The sequence below is a fragment of the Anomaloglossus baeobatrachus genome, chromosome 3 (genome assembly GCF_048569485.1).
Source record: "Anomaloglossus baeobatrachus isolate aAnoBae1 chromosome 3, aAnoBae1.hap1, whole genome shotgun sequence".
Lineage (NCBI taxonomy): Eukaryota > Metazoa > Chordata > Amphibia > Anura > Aromobatidae > Anomaloglossus > Anomaloglossus baeobatrachus.
Genome location: NC_134355.1, coordinates 703,782,704 through 703,807,393, shown reverse-complemented (window position 1 = coordinate 703,807,393; position 24,690 = coordinate 703,782,704). Strand labels below are relative to the sequence as shown.

The window sequence follows — 24,690 nt, the reverse complement described above, 5'->3', positions numbered from 1 at the left end:
CGGCGAGAAAGAGACCCCCGCAGCCGCCATCTCCTCATCGGATGAAGGGGGCAGCGGCTCAGGAAGCTCCTCCCACACCCAGGCCGCCAGCGAGACCGTGTCCTCCTCCACCACTGGTGAGGCCGGCCCTTCCTGCTCCTCCTGCCCCGATCAGCCTCAATCTACAGACAAATCCAAGTATTTTGAAGACAGTGAAGAGTCTGAGGCTGAGGATGAGGAGGACGAAAGTGAGGTGAGGCTGAAGGCATGAGGTGCTGGGATTTGTAGTGCGTCCTGCCTGGTTCTCTGGTCAGGAGACTGGGATGTGGGGGACATTCAGCACGTCCCCAGGGACACGACTGGAACACGACCATCAGCGCTGACCACTGCAGCCCCTCAGGCCAAGCTGCACATTGATGGGTGGTGGAGGTTGTAGTGCTCTGAGGGAGGACGGAGCTGCTGCCTGGTCACTTCTGACCAGGTATGGAGGCTCCCGGCCTGTCATGCTGCACGGTTTCCGCCATTATGAACCGGGGCTCCCAGGGCTTTACCCGGCTTTTTACCTGGACCTTTCTTGTCTCTCAGGAGTGCAGCGAGGAGGATTACAGCAGCGAGGAGGCGGAGAACGAGGAAGAGGAGGATGACAGCGAGGATGTGGAGGAGGAAGAGGATGAAGAAGAGGAGATGCTGCCAGGCATGGATGGGAAGGAGGAGGTCAGTCCCCACTGGTACACCCAAGCTAAGTCACACTACATACACACACACACACACACACACACACACACACACACACACACACACACACACACACACACACCTACCTTACTACTGGGGGAACGGAGACCTGGGGATCACTGGGGGATCTGAGGGTTTATCACCTATTAGTTGGATTTGGTACGCTTTACCAAATGCTTCTTTGGACACCAGATGTAATGGTGACTGCAGCGGAGTGTAAGACTTATTTTGGGGGGGGGTTCACCTCTTTGTTGCGGAGAAATCCGCCATCAAAGTATTTGGCATCTATTGCGTTACACCCTTTTGGATGTAACAATCTAGTAGTTTTCACTGGGGTGTGGACTTCTTCTCTATGACATTGAACAATTTTAAACAGGCAGCAACGCTCAGGAGAAAGACCATGCCCCCTCCATAGAGCAGATTCTCAGTGTGATATCTGAGGACGCAGGAGGTGAGACCAGGAGCTCAGAGCTGACAGTGGTAGGAGAGGAGAGCTGATAGAATGGTCTGTAATGTGACACAGGTAACCTCCTCCGCACCGCCCTCCTCGCACTGACTCCTGCAGGAGGTGAGACCAGGAGCTCAGAGCTAAGAGTGGTAGGAGAGGAGAGCTGATAGAATGGTCTGTAATGTGACACAGGTAACCTCCGCTGCACCACCCTCCCCACACCGACTCCTGCAGGAGGTGAGACCAGGAGCTCAGAGCTGACAGTGGTAGAATGGTCTGTAATGTGACACAGGTAACCTCCGCTGCACCACCCTCCCCACACCGACTCCTGCAGGAGGTGAGACCAGGAGCTCAGAGCTGACAGTGGTAGGAGAGGTACAGAGCTGATAGAATGGTCTGTAATGTGACACAGGTAACCTCCGCTGCACCGCCCTCCCCACACCGACTCCTGCAGGAGGTGAGACCAGGAGCTCAGAGCTGACAGTGGTAGAATGGTCTGTAATGTGACACAGGTAACCTCCGCTGCACCGCCCTCCCCACACCGACTCCTGCAGGAGGTGAGACCAGGAGCTCAGAGCTGACAGTGGTAGAATGGTCTGTAATGTGACACAGGTAACCTCCACTGCACCACCCTCCCCACACCGACTCCTGCAGGAGGTGAGACAAGGAGCTCAGAGCTGACAGTGGTAGGAGAGGTACAGAGCTGATAGAAGGGTCTGTAATGTGACACAGGTAACCTCCGCTGCACCGCCCTCCCCACACCGACTCCTGCAGGAGGTGAGACCAGGAGCTCAGAGCTGACAGTGGTAGGAGAGGAGAGCTGATAGATTCCTGTTCAGACAAGTGCGAGTGTGAATAGTATCTAAAGATGGTTGGAAAATGGCTGGACATATTAGTGCCCCAAATCAATCTCCCGTGGGGTATGTCAACAAAGAATAATTTAAGAGGGGGGAAAAAAACCCCAGATGTGTTTGTAAGGAAGAGAAAAACAAAGGAAGCGTAATAGTCTTCATCTGTAGACAAATATTCCTTTCTCGCCTTTTCATTGGGGGACACAGACATTGGGTTATATGGTGTCTCCAGGGGAGGCTTGACACTAGATTTGCAAAAGCGTTAGCTCCTCCCCCCACAGCATATACCCCAGCTAGGCAGGAAACTAGCTCAGTTTTTCCTAGTGTCAGCAGGGAGGCCCCCCCCCCGTGTACGGGCAGAGGAAACCTGACGTGCAAAAGCCGTCAGTCTTCCGTCGCGCCCAAGTGGTCGGGTCTGCGTACCCCTCCAGGCTCCCTGGAAGCACCTCATAGAGGTAGCTCCAGAGGGCTAGCAGAGCCGAGTACCTGCTAGCCTTGAGCCGAAGATGCGTCCCCGAGATCCCCGCATCCCAGGACCGACGCGTCTTCAGACGGAGCAAGGTCAGGTAGGGAGACGACGAGTCAGTCCCCTGCATTCAGATCGCCGCCTGAGATGGCGCGCCGGTGGGGCGATGCAGGCCGTGATCCCGGGGAAGCATCATTAATTTAGCTCCCGGCGTCGGCCTGCATGTTTAGCAACGCCCCCTCCACTGCTCCACAAGCCGCTCCCTCTAGTGGGCCGTCTCTCCCCTCCATGCTGCCAGAGAACACTGGCCGCCATTACATGTGGGGAGCAGACACGGGTGAGATCACCTCCTTGGCTCTGCAACTCTGCAGCACTATATACCGCTCTGCTCAGTGGTATATCGCTGTCTTCCTAGCGGTGTGTGTCTGCTGGCTGGCGGTGTCTATCAGCTTTCAGCGGTATATACTAGCTGTGCTTGCAGATATATACTGACTGTTTGGCAGTGTAATGCCACTTTACTATTGGTATATACCAGCTCTGCATAGCAGTCCCTTTCTAATACTGCTACTAGCTCCTCGTCCACAGTAGTGTAATACTGCTAAAGGCTCACAGTATAATTGTACGTTTGTTGCTGACATGTGTAACCGCATGGGTGATAAAGCTTCCCAGGCATCCTCTATGGACCTGTACTATGCTTGCACCACCTGTGGAAGCTCGTTTCCCAATGGTCGAAGCTATCCACTCTGCCGGGGCTGCGATGCCCCTACTACAATGTCACAACAGGCATTGCCGGACCAGGGGGTCGTGCAATCTGTGGGTTTGGCCCCGGCCGCCATTCAGGCAGCACCCCCATCTGAGGAGGCTATCCCTGCATGGGCTCTTCTGATGTCTAAAAGGTTAGATGACCTGGCCGCTCAGATATCTCAGCCTTCCACAGGCTCCCACAGCCTCCCCCCGGCTCAGCTCCTTAAGGGGAACCCGCCTTCGTCTGGTATATCATTCCCAGTACGTAAAAAGGCTGTCTCCAAAAGGCGCCATTGCGTCCGCTCCGCCTCGTCTGACTCACACGATGGTCAGTCTGACTCAGACTCCGTGACCTTTAGTAGTCACGATTCCCGAGACTCTGACTCTGATTCAGATGTCCCTTCTGAGTCTAGGCATATGGAAGACACTCTGATAGCGGCTGTCAATCACTGTCGATTTCTGATCAGCCCTCGGACCCGACTTCTCAGTCAGCAATCAAGCGAGCCAAGAAGCCACCTAAGTCCTTGCCCATGATCCGATTTTTCAGGAAATGGTTAAGCCCTGGTCGGTACCCCCCGTGGTGGATCCGCCAGTATCCGGACTGGCTAAACACACGGTTATGTCTGTTTCAGACAACGCGTCTCTTAAGGACTCGTCTGACCGAGCAGTTGATGCTGCGGTCAAATCTATTTTTCAGGCTTCGGGCTCCTCTCTACGCCCCCTGTTTGCCATAACATGGGTGGCTAGAGCTATGAGCGTGTGGAGTAGGAACTTGCGCAAGTTTCTCCGCCCTTGCAATATTCCTCCGGAGGCTCTTGAGATTCTTGATTTGTTCTCTCTCGCCTCTAATTATCTTCTTCACGGCTGTCTAGATGCAGCCAGCTGGTCAGCCCTAACGGCAGCCAATGTTGTCTTCGCCTGCAGGATTCTGTGGCTAAAAATCTGGAATGCGGACAGTGCCTCCAAGAAGTCCCTGTCCACACTTCCCTTCCAGGGTCTTCGTCTATTTGGTGAATCCCTGGACAAGCTCATATCTGAGGCGACTGGTGGTAAAAGTACCATTCTACCACAAAAGCGGCCTGTAGCCAGAAATCTCAAAAAATCTTCCTGGCGCAGGCGGTCTTTTCGGCCGGCTCCCCAAAAGCCATTGGCCCAAGGACCGTCCCAACGCTCAGATCAAGGATCCGGTCCCTCAAGGGGCTCTTCTTGGCGACTCCAAGCAGTCCAAATCCAAGGGACCTCGATCTGTACAGGCCCCCTCAGCATGACGCCAGGTATCCCGCAGATCCGACTCCTGTGGGAGGGCGGCTTCTGCTTTTCCGGGATATCTGGCTAGAACACACTCACGATGCCTGGGTTCGAGAAATCGTCACCTCAGGTTACAAGATCGATTTCCATTCCCTGCAGGCCACCAGGTTTCTGCGTTCTCGTCTCCCAAAGTCCAAGACTCAAAACCAGGCCTTACTTCAGGCCATAGCTTCTTTACAAAAGGCAAACGTTATCATTCCAGTGCCCCTGGAACAGCGCGGCAAAGGTTTCTATTCAAACCTTTTTTTCTTCGGCGCTCTATTGGGAGACCCAGACGATTGGGTGTATAGCACTGCCTCCGGAGGCCACACAAAGCAATTACACTAAAAAGTGTAAGGCCCCTCCCCTTCTGGCTATACACCCCCAGTGGGATCACTGGCTCACCAGTTTTCGGCTTTGTGCGAAGGTCAGACATCCATGCATAGCTCCACTGTTTGTAGTCAGCAGTAGCTGCTGGCTCTATCGGATGGAAGAAAAGAGGGCCCATATAGGGCCCCCAGCATGCTCCCTTCTCACCCGCGGTTGGTGCTTGTAAGGTTGAGGTACCTATTGCTGGTACAGAGGCTGGAGCCCACATGCTGTTTTCCTTCCACATCCCCTGGAGGGCTCTGTGGAAGTGGGATCTTGCCGGCCCCCAAGCCCTGGGGCCGGGCTCCATCCACAGACCCATAGAACCTGCTGGATTGGGAGCGGGAGTGCCGTTCAGGGACAAGGCCCTGCAACTTTCAGGTACTCTGTGTCCCCAGCAGGCACGGACACGCTCAGGGCTTGCTGAGCGTTGTAGTGCGCCGGGGACAGTGGCGCTGTACGCTGGGGGTTAGGTCACTGCAGCTTTGCTGAGTGACGTTGTGTGTTGGGAACTACTGCGCCGACCGCTCCTGGAGCGGCGGCGCAGCTGCGACTTGTGGTGCGCCGGGGGCTTTGCGCCGACCGCGCTTTTACGGCGGCGGCGCTTTTAACTTTAGCCCCCGGCTTCTGCGGCCTAGCGCCGCTTCGTTCCCGCCCCCACCCTGTCAATCAGGGTAGGGGAGAGACGCTGCTCAATGGCAGCGCCGAGGGCTGGAGCCTTATTTACATGCTCCAGCCCTCTCACTAGGCACAAGGGGAAGCAGACTTCCCGCTCTTCGTCGGTGTACGCCCAGGGCCCGCCCCCCCTCTCCACAAGGACGCCGGCAGCCATTACACATGCGATCTGGCTGGGGAGAGGCAGCAGGCTCTGGGAGACCCAGACTAGAGGGATTTCTGGCGACCACACACCGCTCCTAAGCGGGTGGTAAGCTGCACAGTAGTGCTGGCCCCACTAGTGCCTCAGTGATATATTAGTGTACTTTTTTCTTGGTACCATATATATATATATATATATATATATATATATATATTTGCACTGTAAGGTCGCTTCTTGGCTGGACACCCTGTACTGCTCTGAGGAGACAGCAACATGTCATCCGCAAAACGCAAGGCTGCCAAGGCACGGGCTGTGTACACTGTTTGTACTGCATGTGGGGCTGATCTACCGGCAGGCTCCAATGATTCACATTGTGTGCAATGTTCAGTCCCAGTGGCACTTCGTCAGCCAGAGCCTATGGTGGTGGTAGCCCAGGCAGAGACGCCTGTGAACCCTGCCCCGGTGACGGGGACAGACTTTGCAGTGTTTGCTGATAAAATGTCTGTGACTATGACAAAAATCCTGGAGACCTTGCAGGCCAGGCCAGTTCCTCAGACCATGGACACTGCTGTGGCTATGCTCTCCGGTCCCCCTCAGTTGGAACTAGTCCGTACTTCAAGGGGGTCTCAAGCATCACAAGCTGAAGTCTCTGACTCAGATGACAGTCCCAGCCAGCCTAAGCGAGCTCGCTGGGAAAGACCCTCCACGTCATCACACTGCTCAGGGTCTCAGCGAGAAGAGTCTCTCTGTGATGAGACTGAGGACGGTGATCAGGATTCTAATCCTGAGGCCCCTCTCAATCTGGATGCCCCTGATGGTGACGCCATGGTTAATGACCTGATATCGGCGATTAATAGGCTGTTGGATATTTCTCCCCCAGCCCCTTCTGCAGAGGAGGCAGCGGCACAGCAGGAGAAGTTCCATTTCCTGTATCCCAAGCGTAAATTAAGTGCTTTTTTGGACCACTCTGACTTCAGAGAATCAATCCAGAAGCACGACGCTCATCCAGACAAGCGTTTCTCTAAGCGTTCTAAGGATACCCGTTATCCTTTTCCCGCTGAAGTGGCCAAACGCTGGACCCAGTGCCCAAAGGTGGATCCCCCAATTTCCAAGCTTGCGGCTAGATCCATAGTCGCAGTAGAGGATGGCGCTTCACTTAAAGATGCCAACGACCGACAGATGGACCTTTGGTTGAAATCTGTCTATGAAGCTATCGGCGCGTCCTTTGCTCCAGCATTCGCGGCCGTGTGGGCACTACAAGCTATTTCAGCTGGTTTAGCACAGGTGGATGCTATCATGCATCCAGCAGTGCCGCAGGTGGCGTCCCTAACCTCGCAAATGTCTGCGTTTGCGACCTATGCTATCAATGCTGTCCTAGAATCTACGAGCCGTACCGCTATGGCGGCCGCCAATTCTGTGGTTTTGCACAGAGCCTTATGGTTAAAGGACTGGAAAGCAGATGCTGGTTCCAAAAAATGTTTAACCAGCTTGCCATTATCTAGGGACAGACTGTTTGGTGAGCCATTGGCTGAAATCATAAAACAGTCCAAGGGTAAGGACTCTTCCTTGCCACAGCCCAGAGCAAGTAAACCTCAACAGAAAAAGTGGCAGTCGAGGTTTCGGTCCTTTCGAGGCTCGGGCAAACCCCAATTCTCCTCGTCCAAAGGGACTCAGAAAGGACAAGGGAGCTCAGATTCCTGGCGGGCTCACTCTCGCCCCAGGAAAGCAAATGGAGGAACCGCTTCCAAGGCGGCTACCTCATGACTTTCGGCCTCCTCCCTCCGCATCCTCGGTCGGTGGCAGGCTCTCCCGCTTTTGCGACATTTGGCTGTCACAGGTCAAAGACCGGTGGGTAACAGACATTTTGTCTCGCGGGTACAGAATCGAGTTCAGTTCTCGGCCTCCACTTCGGTTCTTCAGAACCTCCCCACACCCCAACCGAGCAGATGCCCTGCTGCAGGCGGTGGACTCTCTAAGAGCAGAAGGAGTCGTGATCCCTGTTCCCCCTCTGGAACGGGGGCGAGGATTTTACTCCAATCTCTTTGTGGTTCCAAAAAAGGACGGCTCCTTCCGTCCTGTTCTGGACCTAAAACTGCTCAACAAGCATGTGAACGCCAGGCGGTTCCGGATGGAATCCCTCCGCTCAGTCATTGCCTCAATGTCCCAAGGAGATTTCCTAGCATCAATAGACATCAAAGATGCTTATCTCCACGTGCCGATTGCTACGGAGCACCAACGCTTTCTGCGCTTCGTGATAGGAGACGAACATCTTCAGTTCGTGGCCCTGCCATTTGGTCTGGCGACAGCCCCCCGGGTGTTCACCAAGATCATGGCAGCAGTGGTAGCAGTCTTGCACTCTCACGGACACTCTGTGATCCCTTACTTGGACGATCTACTGGTCAAGGCACCCTCTCAGGAGGCATGCCAACTCAGCCTGAATTTTGCACTGGAGACTCTCCAGGCGTTCGGGTGGATCATCAACTTCCCAAAGTCAAATCTGTCACCGACCCAATCACTAACGTATCTTGGCATGGAGTTTCATACTCTCTCAGCGATAGTGAAGCTTCCGCTGAGCAAGCAGCGGTCACTACAGACAGGGGTGCAGGCTCTCCTTCAAGGTCAGTCGCACTCCTTAAGACGCCTCATGCACTTCCTCGGGAAGATGGTGGCGGCAATAGAGGCGGTTCCGTTTGCGCAGTTTCATCTGCGTCCACTTCAATGGGACATTCTCCGCCAATGGGACGGGAAGTCGACATCCCTGGACAGGAAAGTCTCCCTTTCCCAGACGGCCAAGGACTCTCTGCAGTGGTGGCTTCTTCCCACCTCATTATCACAGGGAAGATCCTTCCTACCACCGTCCTGGGCGGTGGTCACGACAGACGCGAGTCTGTCAGGGTGGGGAGCAGTGTTTCTCCACCACAGGGCTCAGGGTACGTGGACTCAGCAGGAGTCCAGCCTTCAGATCAATGTTCTGGAAATCAGAGCAGTGTTTCTTGCCCTACTAGCCTTCCAGCAGTGGCTGGAAGGGAAGCAGATCCGAATTCAATCGGACAACTCCACAGCGGTGGCATACATCAATCACCAAGGAGGGACTCGCAGTCGGCAAGCCTTCCAGGAAGTCCGGCGCATTATGATGTGGGTGGAAGCCACGGCCTCCACCATATCCGCAGTTCACATCCCCGGCGTAGAAAACTGGGAAGCAGACTTCCTCAGTCGCCAGGGCATGGACGCAGGGGAATGGTCCCTTCACCCGGACGTGTTTCAGGAAATCTGTCACCGATGGGGAAGGCCGGACGTCGATCTAATGGCGTCCCGGCACAACAACAAGGTCCCAACATTCATGGCACGGTCTCGCGATCAAAGAGCGCTGGCGGCAGACGCCCTAGTGCAAGATTGGTCGCAGTTCCGGCTCCCTTATGTGTTTCCACCTCTGGCACTCTTGCCCAGAGTGCTACGCAAGATCAGATCCGAATGCAGCCGCGTCATACTCGTCGCTCCAGACTGGCCGAGGAGGGCGTGGTATCCGGATCTGTGGCATCTCACGGTCGGCCAACCGTGGGCACTACCAGACCGACCAGACTTACTGTCCCAAGGGCCGTTTTTCCATCGGAATTCTGCGGCCCTCAACCTGACTGCGTGGCCATTGAGTCCTGGATCCTAGCGTCTTCAGGCTTATCCCAAGGGGTCGTTGCCACCATGAGACAGGCTAGGAAGCCCACGTCTGCTAAGATCTACCACAGAACGTGGAGGATATTCTTATCCTGGTGCTCTGCTCAGAGAGTGTCTCCCTGGCCATTTGCATTACCCACCTTTCTTTCCTTCCTGCAATCGGGGTTAGAAAAAGGTTTGTCGCTCGGCTCCCTTAAAGGGCAAGTCTCGGCGCTATCCGTCTTTTTTCAGAAGCGTCTAGCACGACTTCCTAAGGTGCGCACGTTCCTACAGGGGGTTTGCCATATAGTTCCCCCGTACAAGCGGCCGTTAGATCCATGGGATCTGAACAGGGTACTAGTTGCCCTCCAGAAGCCGCCCTTCGAGCCTCTGAAGGAGGTTTCACTTTCTAGACTATCACAGAAAGTGGTTTTTCTGGTAGCGATCACATCTCTTCGGAGAGTGTCTGAGCTAGCAGCGTTGTCTTCCAAGGCTCCCTTCCTGGTCTTCCACCAGGACAAGGTAGTGCTGCGCCCCATTCAGGAGTTTCTCCCGAAGGTGGTATCCTCTTTTCATCTTAATCAGGATATCTCTTTGCCTTCGTTTTGTCCTCATGCAGTTCATCGGTATGAGAAGGATTTACATTTGTTAGATCTGGTGAGAGCACTCAGAATCTACATTTCCCGCACAGCGCCCCTGCGCCGTTCGGATGCACTCTTTGTCCTTGTCGCTGGTAAGCGCAAGGGGTCGCAGGCTTCTAAGGCCACCCTGGCTCGATGGATCAAAGAACCAATTCTTGAAGCCTACCGTTCTGCGGGGCTTCAGGTTCCATCAGGGCTAAAGGCCCATTCTACCAGAGCCGTGGGTGCGTCCTGGGCATTGCGACACCAGGCTACGGCTCAACAGGTGTGCCAGGCAGCTACCTGGTCGAGTCTGCACACTTTCACCAAACATTATCAGGTGCATACCTATGCTTCGGTGGACGCCAGCCTAGGTAGAAGAGTCCTGCAGGCGGCAGTTGCCTCCCCGTAGGGGAGGGCTGTCTTGCAGCTCTAACATGAGGTATTTCTTTACCCACCCAGGGACAGCTTTTGGACGTCCCAATCGTCTGGGTCTCCCAATGGAGCGCCGAAGAAGAAGGGAATTTTGTTACTTACCGTAAATTCCTTTTCTTCTAGCTCTTATTGGGAGACCCAGCACCCGCCCTGTTGTCCTTCGGGATTTTTGGTTTGTTTGCGGGTACACATGTTGTTCATGTTGAACGGTTTTCAGTTCTCCGATGTTACTCGGAGTGAATTTGTTTAAACCAGTTATTGGCTTTCCTCCTTCTTGCTTTTGCACTAAAACTGGTGAGCCAGTGATCCCACTGGGGGTGTATAGCCAGAAGGGGAGGGGCCTTACACTTTTTAGTGTAATTGCTTTGTGTGGCCTCCGGAGGCAGTGCTATACACCCAATCGTCTGGGTCTCCCAATAAGAGCTAGAAGAAAAGGAATTTACGGTAAGTAACAAAATTCCCTTCGTCGTTCCCAAAAAGGATGGCTCTGTCCGCCCTATCTTGGACCTCAAACGGCTAAACAAATTCGTACGCATTCGTACTTTCCGAATGGAATCTCTGAGAGCAGCGCTAGCCGCCATGGAACCTGGAGAATTCCTAGCTTCCATAGACGTTCAAGATGCCTATTTACACATTCCCATATGTGTCTCTCATCAACGGTTCCTTCGCTTTGCCGTAGGACACCGTCATTTCTAATTCAGGGCCCTTCCCTTTGGGCTAGCTACTGCGCCTCGGGTCTTCACAAAGGTCATGGCGGCCGTCATGTCCATTTTACACCCCAGAGGCATCCTGGTCATTCCCTATTTGGACGACCTTCTGGTCAAAGGGAGCTCTCCTCACGTTTGCTCAGAAAGCGTGCAGATTTGCCTAGACACCCTGTCAAGTTTAGGGTGGCTTGTCAATTTCAACAAGTCATCCCTCTTTCCCCATCAGCGCATCACCTTCCTAGGTATGCTGATGGACACGGCTCAGTCCCGGGTTTTCCTTCCAGAGGACGAGGCCTTCCCTGATTCGGGCTGCGCAATCCCTCCTCTCTCGCCGTCACACATCCCTTCGGAACGGAATGAGTGTTAGGCAAAATGGTGGCGGTCATGGAAGCCGTGTCCTTTGCCCAATTCCATCTGCGCCCTCTACAGCTGGATCTTCTATCCTCCTGGGACAAGAATACAGCTTCCCTGGACCGGTCAGTCCATCTGTCTCGGTCTGCGCTCAGCTCCCTCGTCTGGTGGACTCAAGCCTCATCCCTATCTCAAGGGAAGTCCTTCCGCCCGGTCCCTGGCAGGTTTTCACGACGGATGCCAGCCTGATAGGCTGGGGGGGCGGTGTTTCTCCACCACACTGTTCAGGGACGCTGGTCTCCTTCCGAGCGCTCTCTGCACGTCAGCTGTCCATATCCCAGGGGTAGACAACTGGGCCGCAGACTTTCTCAGCAGGCAAGGTCTAACGGCGGGAGAATGGTCCCTCCACAACGAAGTGTTCCATCAGATCACTCTTCGTTGGGGGCTCCCGGATGTGGACCTCATGGCATCTCGAATGAATGCCAAAATACGTCCCTTCATATCGCGGTCGAGAGACCCACTAGCGTTAGGCTCCGACGCTCTAGTATTCCATGGTCGCAGTTCCGCCTACCCTACATCTTCCCTCCGTTTCCTCTCATTCCGAGAGTAATCAAGAAAACCAAAGCGGAGGGAATTCCGGTGATCCTCGTGGCCCCGGACTGGCCCAGGAGGGCCTGGTACCCAGAACTCCTCCAACTTCTCAGCGACACTCCCTGGCGTCTTCCCGAACGCCCGGATCTTCTGTCGCAAGGGCCAATATTCCACCAGAATACGGCACAGCTGCATTTGACGGCGTGGCGCTTGAATCCCTGATTCTAGCCAGATCGGGATTTTCTTCCAGGGTAGTTCATACTATGCTTTAATGCTCGGAAGCCTTCCTCCGCCAGCATTTACCACAGGACCTGGAAGACCTATCTTGCCTGGTGTGACCGTCATGGTCGGTCACCCCTGACCTTTCAATCCCTAACATTCTTGCTTTCTGCAAGACGGTCTGGACTCTAGTCTTGTTCTCAGTACCCTTAAAGGACAAGTTTCTGCCTTGTCGATTTTTTTTTTCTTCCCCCCCCCCCCCCCCCCCGAAGCAGCTGGCTTCTCGCCCTCAGGTCCGTACCTTCCTTCAAGGGGTAGCGCATTTGGTCCCTCCTTATCGCCACCCCTTGGATCCCTGGGATCTGAATCTGGTTCTGGGAGTTCTTCAACTTCCTCCCTTCGAACCTCTGAGAGAAATCTCTCTTCAAAGACGGTCTTGGAAAGTTGCCTTTTTAGTCGCTATTACCTCTATCAGGCGAGTGTCCGAACTGGCAGCTCTTTCTTGTCGGTTCTTCGGCCTTCCCCTGCCTTCCTTCCGAAGGTCGTATCCTCTTTCCACCCCAACGAGGACATTGTGTTGCCGTCTTTCTGCCCGGCCCCGGTCCACTCCTTTGAAAAAGCCCTTCACACTCTCGATCTTGTCAGGGCTCTGCGGATCTACATATCCAGAACAGCGCTGTTGCGCAAGTCCGATGCCCTTTTCGTCCTCTCAGAAGGACACAAAAAGGGCGACCGGGCTTCCAAATCCATGATTTCTCGATGGATCAGGACCGCCATCTGTGAAACTTACAAAGCACTAGGTGTCGTTCCCCCTCAATCTGTGCGGGCCCACTCTACGCGAGCAGTGGGTGCTTCCTGGGCTCTCCGCCATCAGGCTTCGGCGGCCCAACTTTGCAAGGCCGCTACCTGGTCCAGTGTGCACACGCTTACAGAATTCTACAGAGTGCATACGCATGCCTCCGCGGATGCTGCTCTTGGAAGACAAGTCCTTCAGGCGGCAGTGGCCCATTTATAAGTGGCCACTGCTCGATTTGTTGACAGTGTTGATACGTGTGCACTGCAGTTGCAGTTGTTAGTTAGCTCTTAGTCTGATGTTATACACTGTTATTAGTTCAGTTCCCACCCAGGGACTGCTTTGGGACGTCCCAATGTCTGTGTCCCCCAATGAAAAGGCGAGAAAGGAAAGGACATTTTTGTGTACTCACCGTAAAATGTCTTCCTTGGAGCCTTTCATTGGGGGACACTGCTCCCGCCCTTGTGGTTTTGGTTGTTCTACTCCTACTGCTTTTACACCAAACTGAGCTAGTTTCCGGCCTAGCTAGAGTATATGCTGTGGGGGGAGGAGCTAATGCAAATCTAGTGTCACGCCTCCCCTGGAGACACCATAATACCCACTGTCTGTGTCCCCCAATGAAAGGCTCCAAGAAAGACATTTTACGGTGAGTACACAAAAATGTCATTTCTTCGGCGCTCCATTGGGAGACCCAGACGATTGATTGGGTGTATAGCTACTGCCTCCGGAGGCCACACAAAGCACTACACTAAAAAGTGTAAGGCCCCTCCCCTTCTGGCTATACACCCCCCGTGGGATCACGGGCTGCTCAGTTTTATGCTTTGTGCGAAGGAGGTCAGACATCCACGCATAGCTCCACTGTTTAGTCAGCAGTAGCTGCTGACTATGTCGGATGGAAGAAAAGAGGGCCCATACTAGGGCCCCCAGCATGCTCCCTTCTCACCCCACTTTTGTCGGCGGTGTTTGTTAAGGTTGAGGTACCCATTGCGGGTACGGAGGCTGGAGCCCACATGCTGTTTTCCTTCCCCCATCCCCCTGAAGGGCTCTGGTGAAGTGGGATCTTACCGGCCTCCAGACTCTGAGGCCGGGCTCCATCCACAGACCCGGAGATCCTGCTGGATACGGAGCTATGGTACCGTCAGGGACAAGGCCCTGCAACATTCAGGTACTCTGTGTCCCCGTACAGACAGGTACTCTGTGTCCCCGTACAGACAGGCACAGACACACTCCAGCGTTGCTGGGTGTTCTAGTGCGCCGGGGACAGTAGCGCTGCGCGCTTGGGTTATACTCGCTGCAGCTTAGCTGAGTGAGTTTGTGTGGGGAACTACCGCGCCGGCCGCCATGGAGACTGCGGCGCGGCTGAGACTTGTGGTGCGCCGGGGACTTCGCGCCGACCGTGCTTTTACGACGGCAGCGCTTATAAATCTAGTCCCCGGCTTCTGCGGCCTAGTTACGTTTCGTTCCCGCCCCCAGCCCTGTCAGTCAGGGAAGGGGAGAGACGCTGTACAATAGTCAGCGCCGAGGGCTGGAGTCTTATTTACATACTCCAGCCCTCTCACTGGGCACAGTGGGACGCCAGTTTCCCGCTCTTTGTCTGCAGCACGCCCACGGCCCGCCCCTCTTCACAGGACGCCGGCAGCCATTCCTGCACGCAGTCTGAGCTGGAGAACGGACATAGCCCTGGGAGACCCAGACAAGGGATTCTGGCGACCACACACCCGCTGTTAAGCGGGCGGTAAGCAGCACCTAGGTGCTGACCCCACTAGTGCCACAGTGTTGTTTTGTGTACTTTTGTCTGTACCTATATATTGCACTGTACGGTCGCTTCTTGGCTTATACCCCAATATTGCTCTGAGGAGACAACAGCATGTCATCCGCAAAAAGCAAGGGTGCCAAGGCACAGGCTTTCTATGCTGCTTGTACCGCATGTGAGGCTACTTTACCGGCAGGTTCCACTGACCCCCATTGTGTGCAATGTTCGGTCCCTGTGCCACTTCGTCAGCCGGAGTCTATGCTAGTAGTGGCCCAGGCAGAGACGCCTGTGAACCCTGCCCCGGTGACGGGGACAGAGTTTGCAGTTTTTGCTGATAAGATGTCTGTGACTATGACAAAAATTCTAGAAACTTTGCAGTCCAGGCCGGTCACTCAGACCATGGGTACTGCTGATTCAATGTTCTCCGGTCCCCCTCAGTTGGAACTAATCCGTGCTCCAAGGGGGTCCCAGGCATCACAGGCTGAAGGCTCTGACTCGGACGACAGTCCCAGGCAGCCTAAGCGAGCTCGCTGGGAGAGACCCTCGGCGTCATCACGCTGGTCAGGGTCTCAGCGAGAGGATTCTCTGTATGATGAGACAGAGGTGGGTGATCAGGAGTCTAATCCTGAGACTGCTCTCAACCTGGATACCCCTGATGGTGACGCCATGGTGAATGATCTTATAGCGGCCATCAATAGACTGCTGGATATTTCTCCTCCAGCCCCTTCAGCAGAGGAGGCAGCAGCACAGCAGGAGAAATTCCATTTCAGGTATCCCAAACGTAAATTGAGTACTTTCCTGGACCACGCTGACTTCAGAGAAGCAGTCCAGAAACACCATGCTTATCCTGATAAGCGTTTCTCCAAACGTCTTAAGGATGCACGTTATCCCTTTCCCCCTGACGTGGTCAAACGCTGGACCCAGTGTCCAAAGGTGGACCCCCCAATCTCCAGGCTTGCGGCTAGATCCATAGTTGCAGTGGAAGATGGGGCTTCACTTAAAGATGCCACTGACAGGCAGATGGACCTTTGGTTGAAATCTGTCTATGAAGCTATCGGCGCGTCTTTTGCTCCAGCATTCGCAGCCGTGTGGGCACTCCAAGCTATTTCAGCTGGTCTGGCGCAGGTGGACTCTGTCATACGTCCATCAGTGCCGCAAGTGGCGTCCTTGACTTCGCAAATGTCTGCGTTTGCGACTTACGCTATCAATGCGGTCTTGGACTCTACCAGCCGTACGTCAATGGCGTCCGCCAACTCTGTGGTTTTACGCAGAGCCTTATGGTTAAAGGAATGGAAAGCAGATTCTGCTTCCAAAAAATGCTTAACCAGTTTGCCATTATCTCAAGACAGACTGTTTGGTGAGCAATTGGCGGAAATCATTAAACAGTCCAAGGGTAAGGACTCTTCCTTACCCCAGCCCAGATCAAGCAAACCTCAACAGTGGAGGGGACAGTCGAGGTTTCGGTCCTTTCGAGGTTCGGGCAGGGCCCAATTCTCCTCGTCCAAAAGGACTCAGAAGGAGCAGAGGAGCTCAGATTCCTGGCGGACTCACTCACGCCCAAAGAAAGCAGCCGGAGGAACCGCTTCCAAGCCGGCTGCCTCATGACTTTCGGCCTCCTCTCTCCGCATCCTCGGTCGGTGGCAGGCTCTCCCGCTTTTGCGGCATTTGGCTGCCACAGGTCAAAGACCGGTGGGTAACAGACATTTTGTCTCACGGGTACCGGATAGAGTTCAGTTCTCGTCCTCCGCCTCGGTTCTTCAGAACTTCCCCACATCCCGACCGAGCCGATGCTCTTCTGCAGGCGGTGTGCTCTCTAAGGGCAGAAGGAGTGGTGATCCCTGTTCCTCTTCAGGAACGAGGTCAAGGTTTTTACTCCAATCTGTTTGTGGTGCCAAAAAAGGACGGCTCTTTCCGTCCTGTTCTGGACCTAAAACTGCTCAACAAGCACGTGAAAACCAGGCGGTTCCGGATGGAATCTCTCCGCTCCGTCATTGCCTCGATGTCTCAAGGAGATTTCCTAGCATCAATAGACATCAAAGATGCTTATCTCCACGTGCCGATTGCTCCAGAGCACCAGCGTTTTCTACGCTTCGTTATAGGAGACGAACACCTTCAGTTCGTAGCCCTGCCATTTGGTCTGGCGACAGCCCCACGGGTTTTCACCAAGGTCATGGCAGCAGTGGTAGCAGTCTTGCACTCTCAGGGACACTCGGTGATCCCTTACTTGGACGATCTACTTGTCAAGGCACCCTCTCAAGAGGCATGCCAACACAGCCTGAACGTTGCGCTGGAGACTCTCCAGACTTTCGGGTGGATCATCAACTTTTCAAAGTCAAATCTGTCACCGACCCAATCACTAACATATCTTGGCATGGAGTTTCATACTCTCTCAGCGACAGAGAAGCTTCCGATGGACAAGCAGCGTTCACTACAGACAGGGGTGCACTCTCTCCTTCAAGGCCAGTCGCACCCCTTAAGACGCCTCATGCACTTCCTGGGGAAGATGGTGGCAGCAATGGAGGCTGTCCCGTTTGCGCAGTTTCATCTGCGCCCACTTCAATGGGACATTCTCCGCCAATGGGACGGGGAGTCAACATCCCTGGACAGGAAAGTCTCCCTTTCCCAGACGGCCAAGGACTCTCTTCAATGGTGGCTTCTTCCCACCTCATTATCACAAGGAAGGTCCTTCCTACCCCCATCCTGGGCGGTGGTCACGACAGACGCGAGTCTGTCAGGATGGGGAGCAGTTTTTCTCCATCACAGGGCTCAGGGTACGTGGACCCAGCAGGAGTCCACCCTTCAGATCAATGTTCTGGAAATCAGGGCAGTGTATCTTGCCCTACAAGCCTTCCAGCAGTGGCTGGAAGGAAAGCAGATCCGAATTCAGTCGGACAACTCCACAGCGGTGGCATACATCAACCACCAAGGCGGGACACGCAGTCGGCAAGCCTTCCAGGAAGTCCGGCGGATTCTGATGTGGGTGGAAGCCACGGCCTCCACCATATCCGCAGTTCACATCCCCGGCGTAGAAAACTGGGAAGCGGACTTCCTCAGTCGCCAGGGTATGGACGCAGGGGAATGGTCCCTTCACCCGGACGTGTTTCAGGAAATCTGTCGCCGCTGGGGAAGGCCGGATGTCGACCTAATGGCGTCCCGGCACAACAACAAGGTCCCAATTTTCATGGCACGGTCTCACGATCACAGAGCTCTGGCGGCAGACGCCTTAGTGCAAGCTATGTGTTTCCCCCTCTGGCACTCTTGCCCAGAGTGCTACGCAAGATCAGGTCCGATTGCCGCCGCGTCCTGCTCGTCGCCCCAGACTGGCCGAGAAGGTCGTGGTATCCGGATCTGTGGCATCTCACGGTCGGCCAACCGTGGGCGCTACCAGACCGGCCAGACTTACTGTCACAAGGGCCGTTTTTCCATCTGAATTCTACGGCCCTGAACCTGACTGTGTGGCCATTGAGTTCTGGATACTAGCATCTTCAGGATTATCTCAAGGGGTCGTGGCCACCATGAGACAGGCTAGGAAGCCCACGTCTGCTAAAATCTACCACAGAACGTGGAAGATTTTCTTATCCTGGTGCTCGGCACAGGGAGTGTCCCCCTGGCCATTTGCATTGCCTACTTTTCTTTCCTTCCTGCAATCTGGTTTGGAAAAAGGCTTATCGCTCGGCTCCCTTAAAGGGCAAGTCTCAGCGCTATCGGTATTTTTTCAAAAGCGTCTAGCACGACTTCCTCAGGTACGCACGTTCCTGCAGGGGGTTTGTCACATCGTCCCTCCGTACAAACGGCCGTTAGATCCATGGGATCTGAACAGGGTACTAGTTGCTCTCCAGAAGCCGCCTTTCGAGCCTCTGAGGGATGTTTCACTTTCTCGACTCTCACAGAAAGTGGCCTTTCTGGTAGCGGTCACGTCTCTTCGGAGGGTATCCGAGCTGGCAGCGCTGTCATCCAAAGCTCCCTTCCTGGTTTTTCACCAGGACAAGGTAGTGCTGCGCCCCATTCAGGAGTTTCTCCCTAAGGTGGTATCCTCTTTTCATCTCAATCAGGATATCTCCTTACCTTCCTTTTGTCCTCATCCAGTTCATCGGTTTGAAAAGGATTTGCATTTGTTGGATCTCGTGAGAGCACTCAGAATCTACATTTCCCGCACGGCGCCCCTGCGCCGCTCGGATGCACTCTTTGTCCTTGTCGCTGGTAAGCGCAAAGGGTCGCAGGCTTCAAAAGCCACCCTGGCTCGATGGATCAAAGAACCAATTCTTGAAGCCTACCGTTCTGCTGGGCTTCCGGTTCCATCAGGGCTGAAGGCCCATTCTACCAGAGCCGTGGGTGCATCCTGGGCATTACGACACCAGGCTACGGCTCAACAGGTGTGCCAGGCAGCTACCTGGTCGAGTCTGCACACTTTCACCAAACATTATCAGGTGCATACCTACGCTTCGGCGGACGCCAGCCTAGGTAGAAGAGTCCTGCAGGCGGCGGTTGCCTCCTCGTAGGGGAGGGCTGTTTTGCAGCTCTAACTTGAGGTATTACTTTACCCACCCAGGGACTGCTTTTGGACGTCCCAATCGTCTGGGTCTCCCAATGGAGCGCCGAAGAAGAAGGGAATTTTGTTACTTACCGTAAATTCCTTTTCTTCTAGCTCCAATTGGGAGACCCAGCACCCGCCCTGTTGTCCTTCGGGATTTTTGTTTTTTTCGGGTACACATGTTGTTCATGTTGAACGGTTTCAGTTCTCCGATGTTACTTCGGATTGAATTTGTTTAAACCAGTTATTGGCTTTCCTCCTTCTTGCTTTAGCACTAAAACTGAGCAGCCCGTGATCCCACGGGGGGTGTATAGCCAGAAGGGGAGGGGCCTTACACTTTTTAGTGTAGTGCTTTGTGTGGCCTCCGGAGGCAGTAGCTATACACCCAATCAATCGTCTGGGTCTCCCAATTGGAGCTAGAAGAAAAGGAATTTACGGTAAGTAACAAAATTCCCTTCTTTTGTGAGGTGTAACAGAATTAATTTTCTTTTTAGATCAAGTGAGTTATCAGCAAAATCATGGGGAAAAAAAAAACTGCATGCTCCAAAAGGTCATGTGAGGTCACGAGCGAGGGAAATGGAGACATGCGCATGCTCCAAAAGGTCATGTGAGGTCACGAGCGAGGGAAATGGAGACATGCGCATGCTCCAAAAGGTCATGTGAGGTCACGAGCGAGGGAAATGGAGACATGCGCATGCTCCAAAAGGTCATGTGAGGTCACGAGCGAGGGAAATGGAGACATGCGCATGCTCCAAAAGGTCATGTGAGGTCACGAGCGAGGGAAATGGAGACATGCGCATGCTCCTCGATATACATGGACTGTTAGGGTATAGGCCTGTAACACAAGGAATAGATACCGCTGATATCTGGCAGAAGGTGCGCTCGTGTAATCGCTGCCCCATTTACACCCCCAGGTTTTAATATATGTATTTGTATATGTAAGATGTTTCCTTTGTATTCCAGACCTCAGTCCGGTCCGGGGGATGTTGTGTGACAGGCTCAATAGGAATAATGGACAACGGCTGGGGATATGGTTGTGAGCTGTGGTGTAATGTGTGGGAGCCCGTGTAACAGAAGCCTTTTCTGATGTCGTGCCTATAGGAGTCCAGATGGTTATGTAGGGCTCGGGGGCTTCATCTCAGGAGGGCATAATGTGTGGGAGCCCGTGTAACAGAAGCCTTTTCTGATGTCTTGCCTATGGGGGTTCAGGCGGTTCTGGAGGGCTCAGGGGGTCCAGCCCATGTATTGACCACCAGGGCACTCCACTAAATAGATGACCTAGGAGGATGAGCCGGTCATCATACATCTATATTTTTGGAAACTCCGTCAGGATTTGTTTGGCAGTGATTACTTTTGTAGTGAATAGACTGGGAACATGGACGTGTACAGAGCGGGGGGCGCCATCCTCCTGTGGGTCCTCATCGTCGTCTCCTACCAGGAGGTTTCTCACCTTCTAAATGGAACCCCATTGTTTTGTTTTTTGTTTTTGTTTTGGTTTTTTTAGAATCTCTTTCGGCGCAGGATTTACCTATTTTATTTTTTTTTTTTGCGGATTTCTTAAATTTTTTGGTTCCCAGAACTAAGTGATTGGAAAATTAATTTCAGATTCACGGGGGAGGGGTGTAGCTGAAGTAACAGGAACATGTGCTCCTTTATCTATGGGGGGTTTCAGTCCCTCGCTTTCTATATTGCACCTTGTAATAACAGATCACTTTCTATAAACGATACATTGATGATTTGTTTATCACATGGGACAACTCCCGGAATAATCTCAGTGGCTTCCTAAATCCAAGCCAAAGATCGGGTGTAATTTTGTGGAGAAATGGTGAAGACCTGCAATTGCACGATTTGTTTTTGGGGGTCTTTTATTCACTATATGGTAAAACCGATGTTAGTATGATGCCTCGCGTCACGATGATGCCTCGCGTCACGATGATGCCTCGCGTCACGATGATGCCTCGCGTCACGATGATGCCTCGCGTTGTACGAGTTTTGTAGATACATCTATACTTTTATCTACGGTAAGTGGTGAAAAAAAAAATTCAGAAGATTATATTAAAAGTGCTGTGCTTTATTCTCCCTTTTCCGAGCCCTGTGCTGTTCTCATTTTTCGGGATCTGGGGTTCAGTGACTGCTTATTTTTTTTTTTTCTTGGTTGTAAAGTGATTAAATTAATCTTTGTTGGCATACGCCCACGGGTGGTTGGCTTTTATTGTTTATAATATGGCGCCATTTATTCCATGTCACTTTATTATGTATACCCCTTTCACATGTAGGGACAAGTACAATAATCCTAAACAATACAAGACACAGACTGGTACAGGAGGAGAGAGGACCCTGCCCACGAGGGCTCACATTCTACAGGGATGGGTGAGGGTACAGGAGGAGAGAGGTCCCTGCTCGTGAGGGCTCAGTCTACAGGGATGGGTGAGGGTACAGGAGGAGAGAGGTCCCTGCCCGTGAGGCTCAGTCTACAAGGGATAGGTGAGGATACAGTAGGTGAGGGTAGAGATGGTAGTACGCCACAGTGTCAGACTGAGGGTTATGGCAGGTTGTAGGCTTGTCGGAAGTGGTGGGTCTTGAGGTTCCTTTTGAAGCTTGGCAAGGTAGGCGAGAGTCTGTGTTGTGGCAGAGCATTCCAGAGTATGGGGGAGGCACGGGAGAAATCTTGTACGCGATTGTGGGAAGAGGAGATGAGAGTGGAGTAGAAGAGGAGATCTTGTGAGGATCTGAGGTTGTGTGCAGGTAGGTACCGGGAGACTAGGTCAGAGATGTAGGGTGGAGACAGGTTGTGGATGGCTTTGTAGGCCATGGTTAGTGTTTTGAACTGGAGTCATTGGGCAATGGGAAGCCAGTGAAGGGATTGGCAGAGAGGAGAGGTCGGGGAGTAGCGGGGGGACAAGTGGATTAGCCGGGCAGCATAGTTTAGAATATATTGTAGGGGTGAGAGACTGTTAGAAGGGAGGCCACAGAGCAGGAGGTTGCAATAATCCAGACGGGAGATAATAAGGGCATGTACTAGGGTTTTTGCAGCTTCTTGGGAAAGGAATGTACGGATCCGGGAAATATTTTTGAGTTGGAGGCGGCAGGAGGTGAAGAGGGCTTGGATGTGTGGCTTGAAAGAGAGATCAGAGTCTAGGAATACTCCAAGGCAACGAGCACGAGGCACTGGGGAAAGTGAGCAGCCACTGACATTGATGGATAGGTCAGGTGGGGTGGTTGAGTGAGGAGGAGGACAATGAATTCTGTTTTGTCAATGTTCAGTTTTAGGAATCAAGCAGAGAAAAAGGATAAAATAGCAGACAGACGTGGGATTCTGGATTTGGTGCACTAATATATCCAGGCATTTTCCCACCATCTGTGGATACTATTCGTGCTCGTGAAAGGGTTAAGGCTGGATTACCGTTTTAAACAAATATGGCCACAATGCTGACTCTTAAGGGGGTATCTTGGTCCGCTCAGGCTCCTGGTGGGCTGACAGCAAGGCTGTGGATACCATATGCCCGGGTCTCCCAACGCCCCACCCCCCACCCCCCCACCAATTGCTTAATCACTTGACCAGACCCCTTATCGCCTCTCTTCGTTGCGGTTCATCCTTGTGTCTCTCCTCAGCCCGGCTCGGACAGCGGCACCACAGCCGTCGTGGCTCTCATCAGGGGGAAGCAGCTGATTGTGGCCAATGCTGGTGACTCTCGCTGTGTGGTATCTGAGGGAGGTAAAGCGGTGGACATGTCCTACGACCACAAACCAGAGGATGAGCTGGAGCTGGCGCGGATTAAGAACGCAGGCGGGAAAGTTACCATGGACGGCAGGGTGAACGGTGGCCTGAACCTGTCCCGAGCAATCGGTAGGTACTGTACACACTAATCTGGGAGGGATCCGCCAGCACCGCCCCTACAATGGATTCCTCTCACTCCTAGGTGATCACTTCTACAAGAGGAACAGGAACCTTCCCCCGGAGGAGCAGATGATCTCCGCGCTGCCAGACATCAAGGTTCTGACTCTGAATGAGGAGCATGACTTCATGGTCATTGCCTGTGATGGGATCTGGTAGGTGCAGAGTCCACGAGGCGTTCTATCACCCCAAATCCCCAACTAACGTGTTGTCTGCATTTCAGGAATGTCATGAGCAGCCAGGAGGTAGTGGACTTCATCCAGGAGAAGATCAGTCAGCAGGAGCAGAGCGGGGAGCATGCGGGACTCTCCTCTATAGTGGAGGAGGTGAGGGACCAAAGCTGGCAGACGACTCGCGAGTGTGGAAATGTTCTGTGGGGGGCGGGTGCCGTCGTGGGGAGGGGGTGATGGGCTGATGTAATGGGAGCAGCCAATGTCGTGGGGGCGGGCTGAGGGATGCCCGCGTGGGGGCCCAGTGACGGCGGGGTGGCGGAGGGTGGATGTCGTGGGGGGCGGGGTGGCGGAGGGTGGATGTCGTGGGGGGCGGGGTGGCGGATGTCGTGGGTGACGGAGGGCGGATGTCGTGGGTGGCGGAGGGCGGATGTCGTGGGTGGCGGAGGGTGGATGTCGTGGGGGGGGCGGAGTGGCGGAGGGTGGATGTCGTGGGGGGCGGAGTGGCGGAGGGCTGTCGTCGTGGGGGCCCGGGGCTGTCGTCGTGGGGAGTTGATGTGGCCTGGTTACATGTGTGGGTTCCCATTCTCCACGTGCCTTCGGACCACTGACCGGCCTCTCGTTTGCAGCTCTTGGATCAGTGTTTGGCTCCGGACACCTCGGGGGATGGGACGGGATGTGACAACATGACCTGCATCATCATCCGCTTTCTGCCGAATTCTCACTCCACTGAGGCCAACAAGCGGAAACTGGAGGCAGCGACTGAGAACTGCAGCGACAGCAGCAAGAAGGCAAAGACGGATTAGTGGCTGCCGCCGCCGCGCTGGACTTTGACCTGCCGGTCTTCAGACTTTTACGAGTATTGTCCCTGCGTTTGTTTATTTTTGTTTTTTATTTTTTTTTATTGATCGCTGTACAAACGTGTTGAGTTGTAGCCACCGGATGGCGCTCGTGGGTGGGGGGAGTTTTACTCGCTGGATGGTGCCGCTCGTGGGTGGGGGGTTGGGGGAGTTGTACCCACTAGATGGTATTTGTGGGTGAGAGGGGTAATTGCACCCACTGGATGGCACCGTTAGGGGAGGGGGTGGGTTGTACCCACTGGTTAGCGCCACAAGGGGGGAGAGGTTGATCCCGCTGGATGGTGCCGCTCGTGGGGAGGCTGGAGAGGTTGATCCCGCTGGATGGTGCCGCTCGTGGGCAGGGGGAGAGGTTGATCCCGCTGGATGGTGCCGCTCGTGAGCGGGGGGAGAGGTTGTTCCCGCTGGATGGTGCCGCTCGTGG

General features: G+C 53.9%; 1 protein-coding gene across 1 annotated transcript in view; it reads left to right on the top strand.

Moving 5' to 3' along the window:
* Nucleotides 1–24,402, top strand: part of PPM1G (protein phosphatase, Mg2+/Mn2+ dependent 1G) — a 111,932-nt gene extending 87,530 nt beyond the window's left edge. Inside the window, exons 2-7 of the mRNA XM_075341694.1 lie at nucleotides 3–232; nucleotides 565–693; nucleotides 22,957–23,191; nucleotides 23,265–23,394; nucleotides 23,463–23,565; nucleotides 24,039–24,402. Coding sequence (XP_075197809.1) covers nucleotides 3–232; nucleotides 565–693; nucleotides 22,957–23,191; nucleotides 23,265–23,394; nucleotides 23,463–23,565; nucleotides 24,039–24,215 — 1,004 coding nt within the window. The 3' untranslated portion in view covers nucleotides 24,216–24,402. The remainder of the gene's footprint in view (nucleotides 1–2; nucleotides 233–564; nucleotides 694–22,956; nucleotides 23,192–23,264; nucleotides 23,395–23,462; nucleotides 23,566–24,038) is intronic.
* Nucleotides 24,403–24,690: the final 288 nt, after the last annotated feature.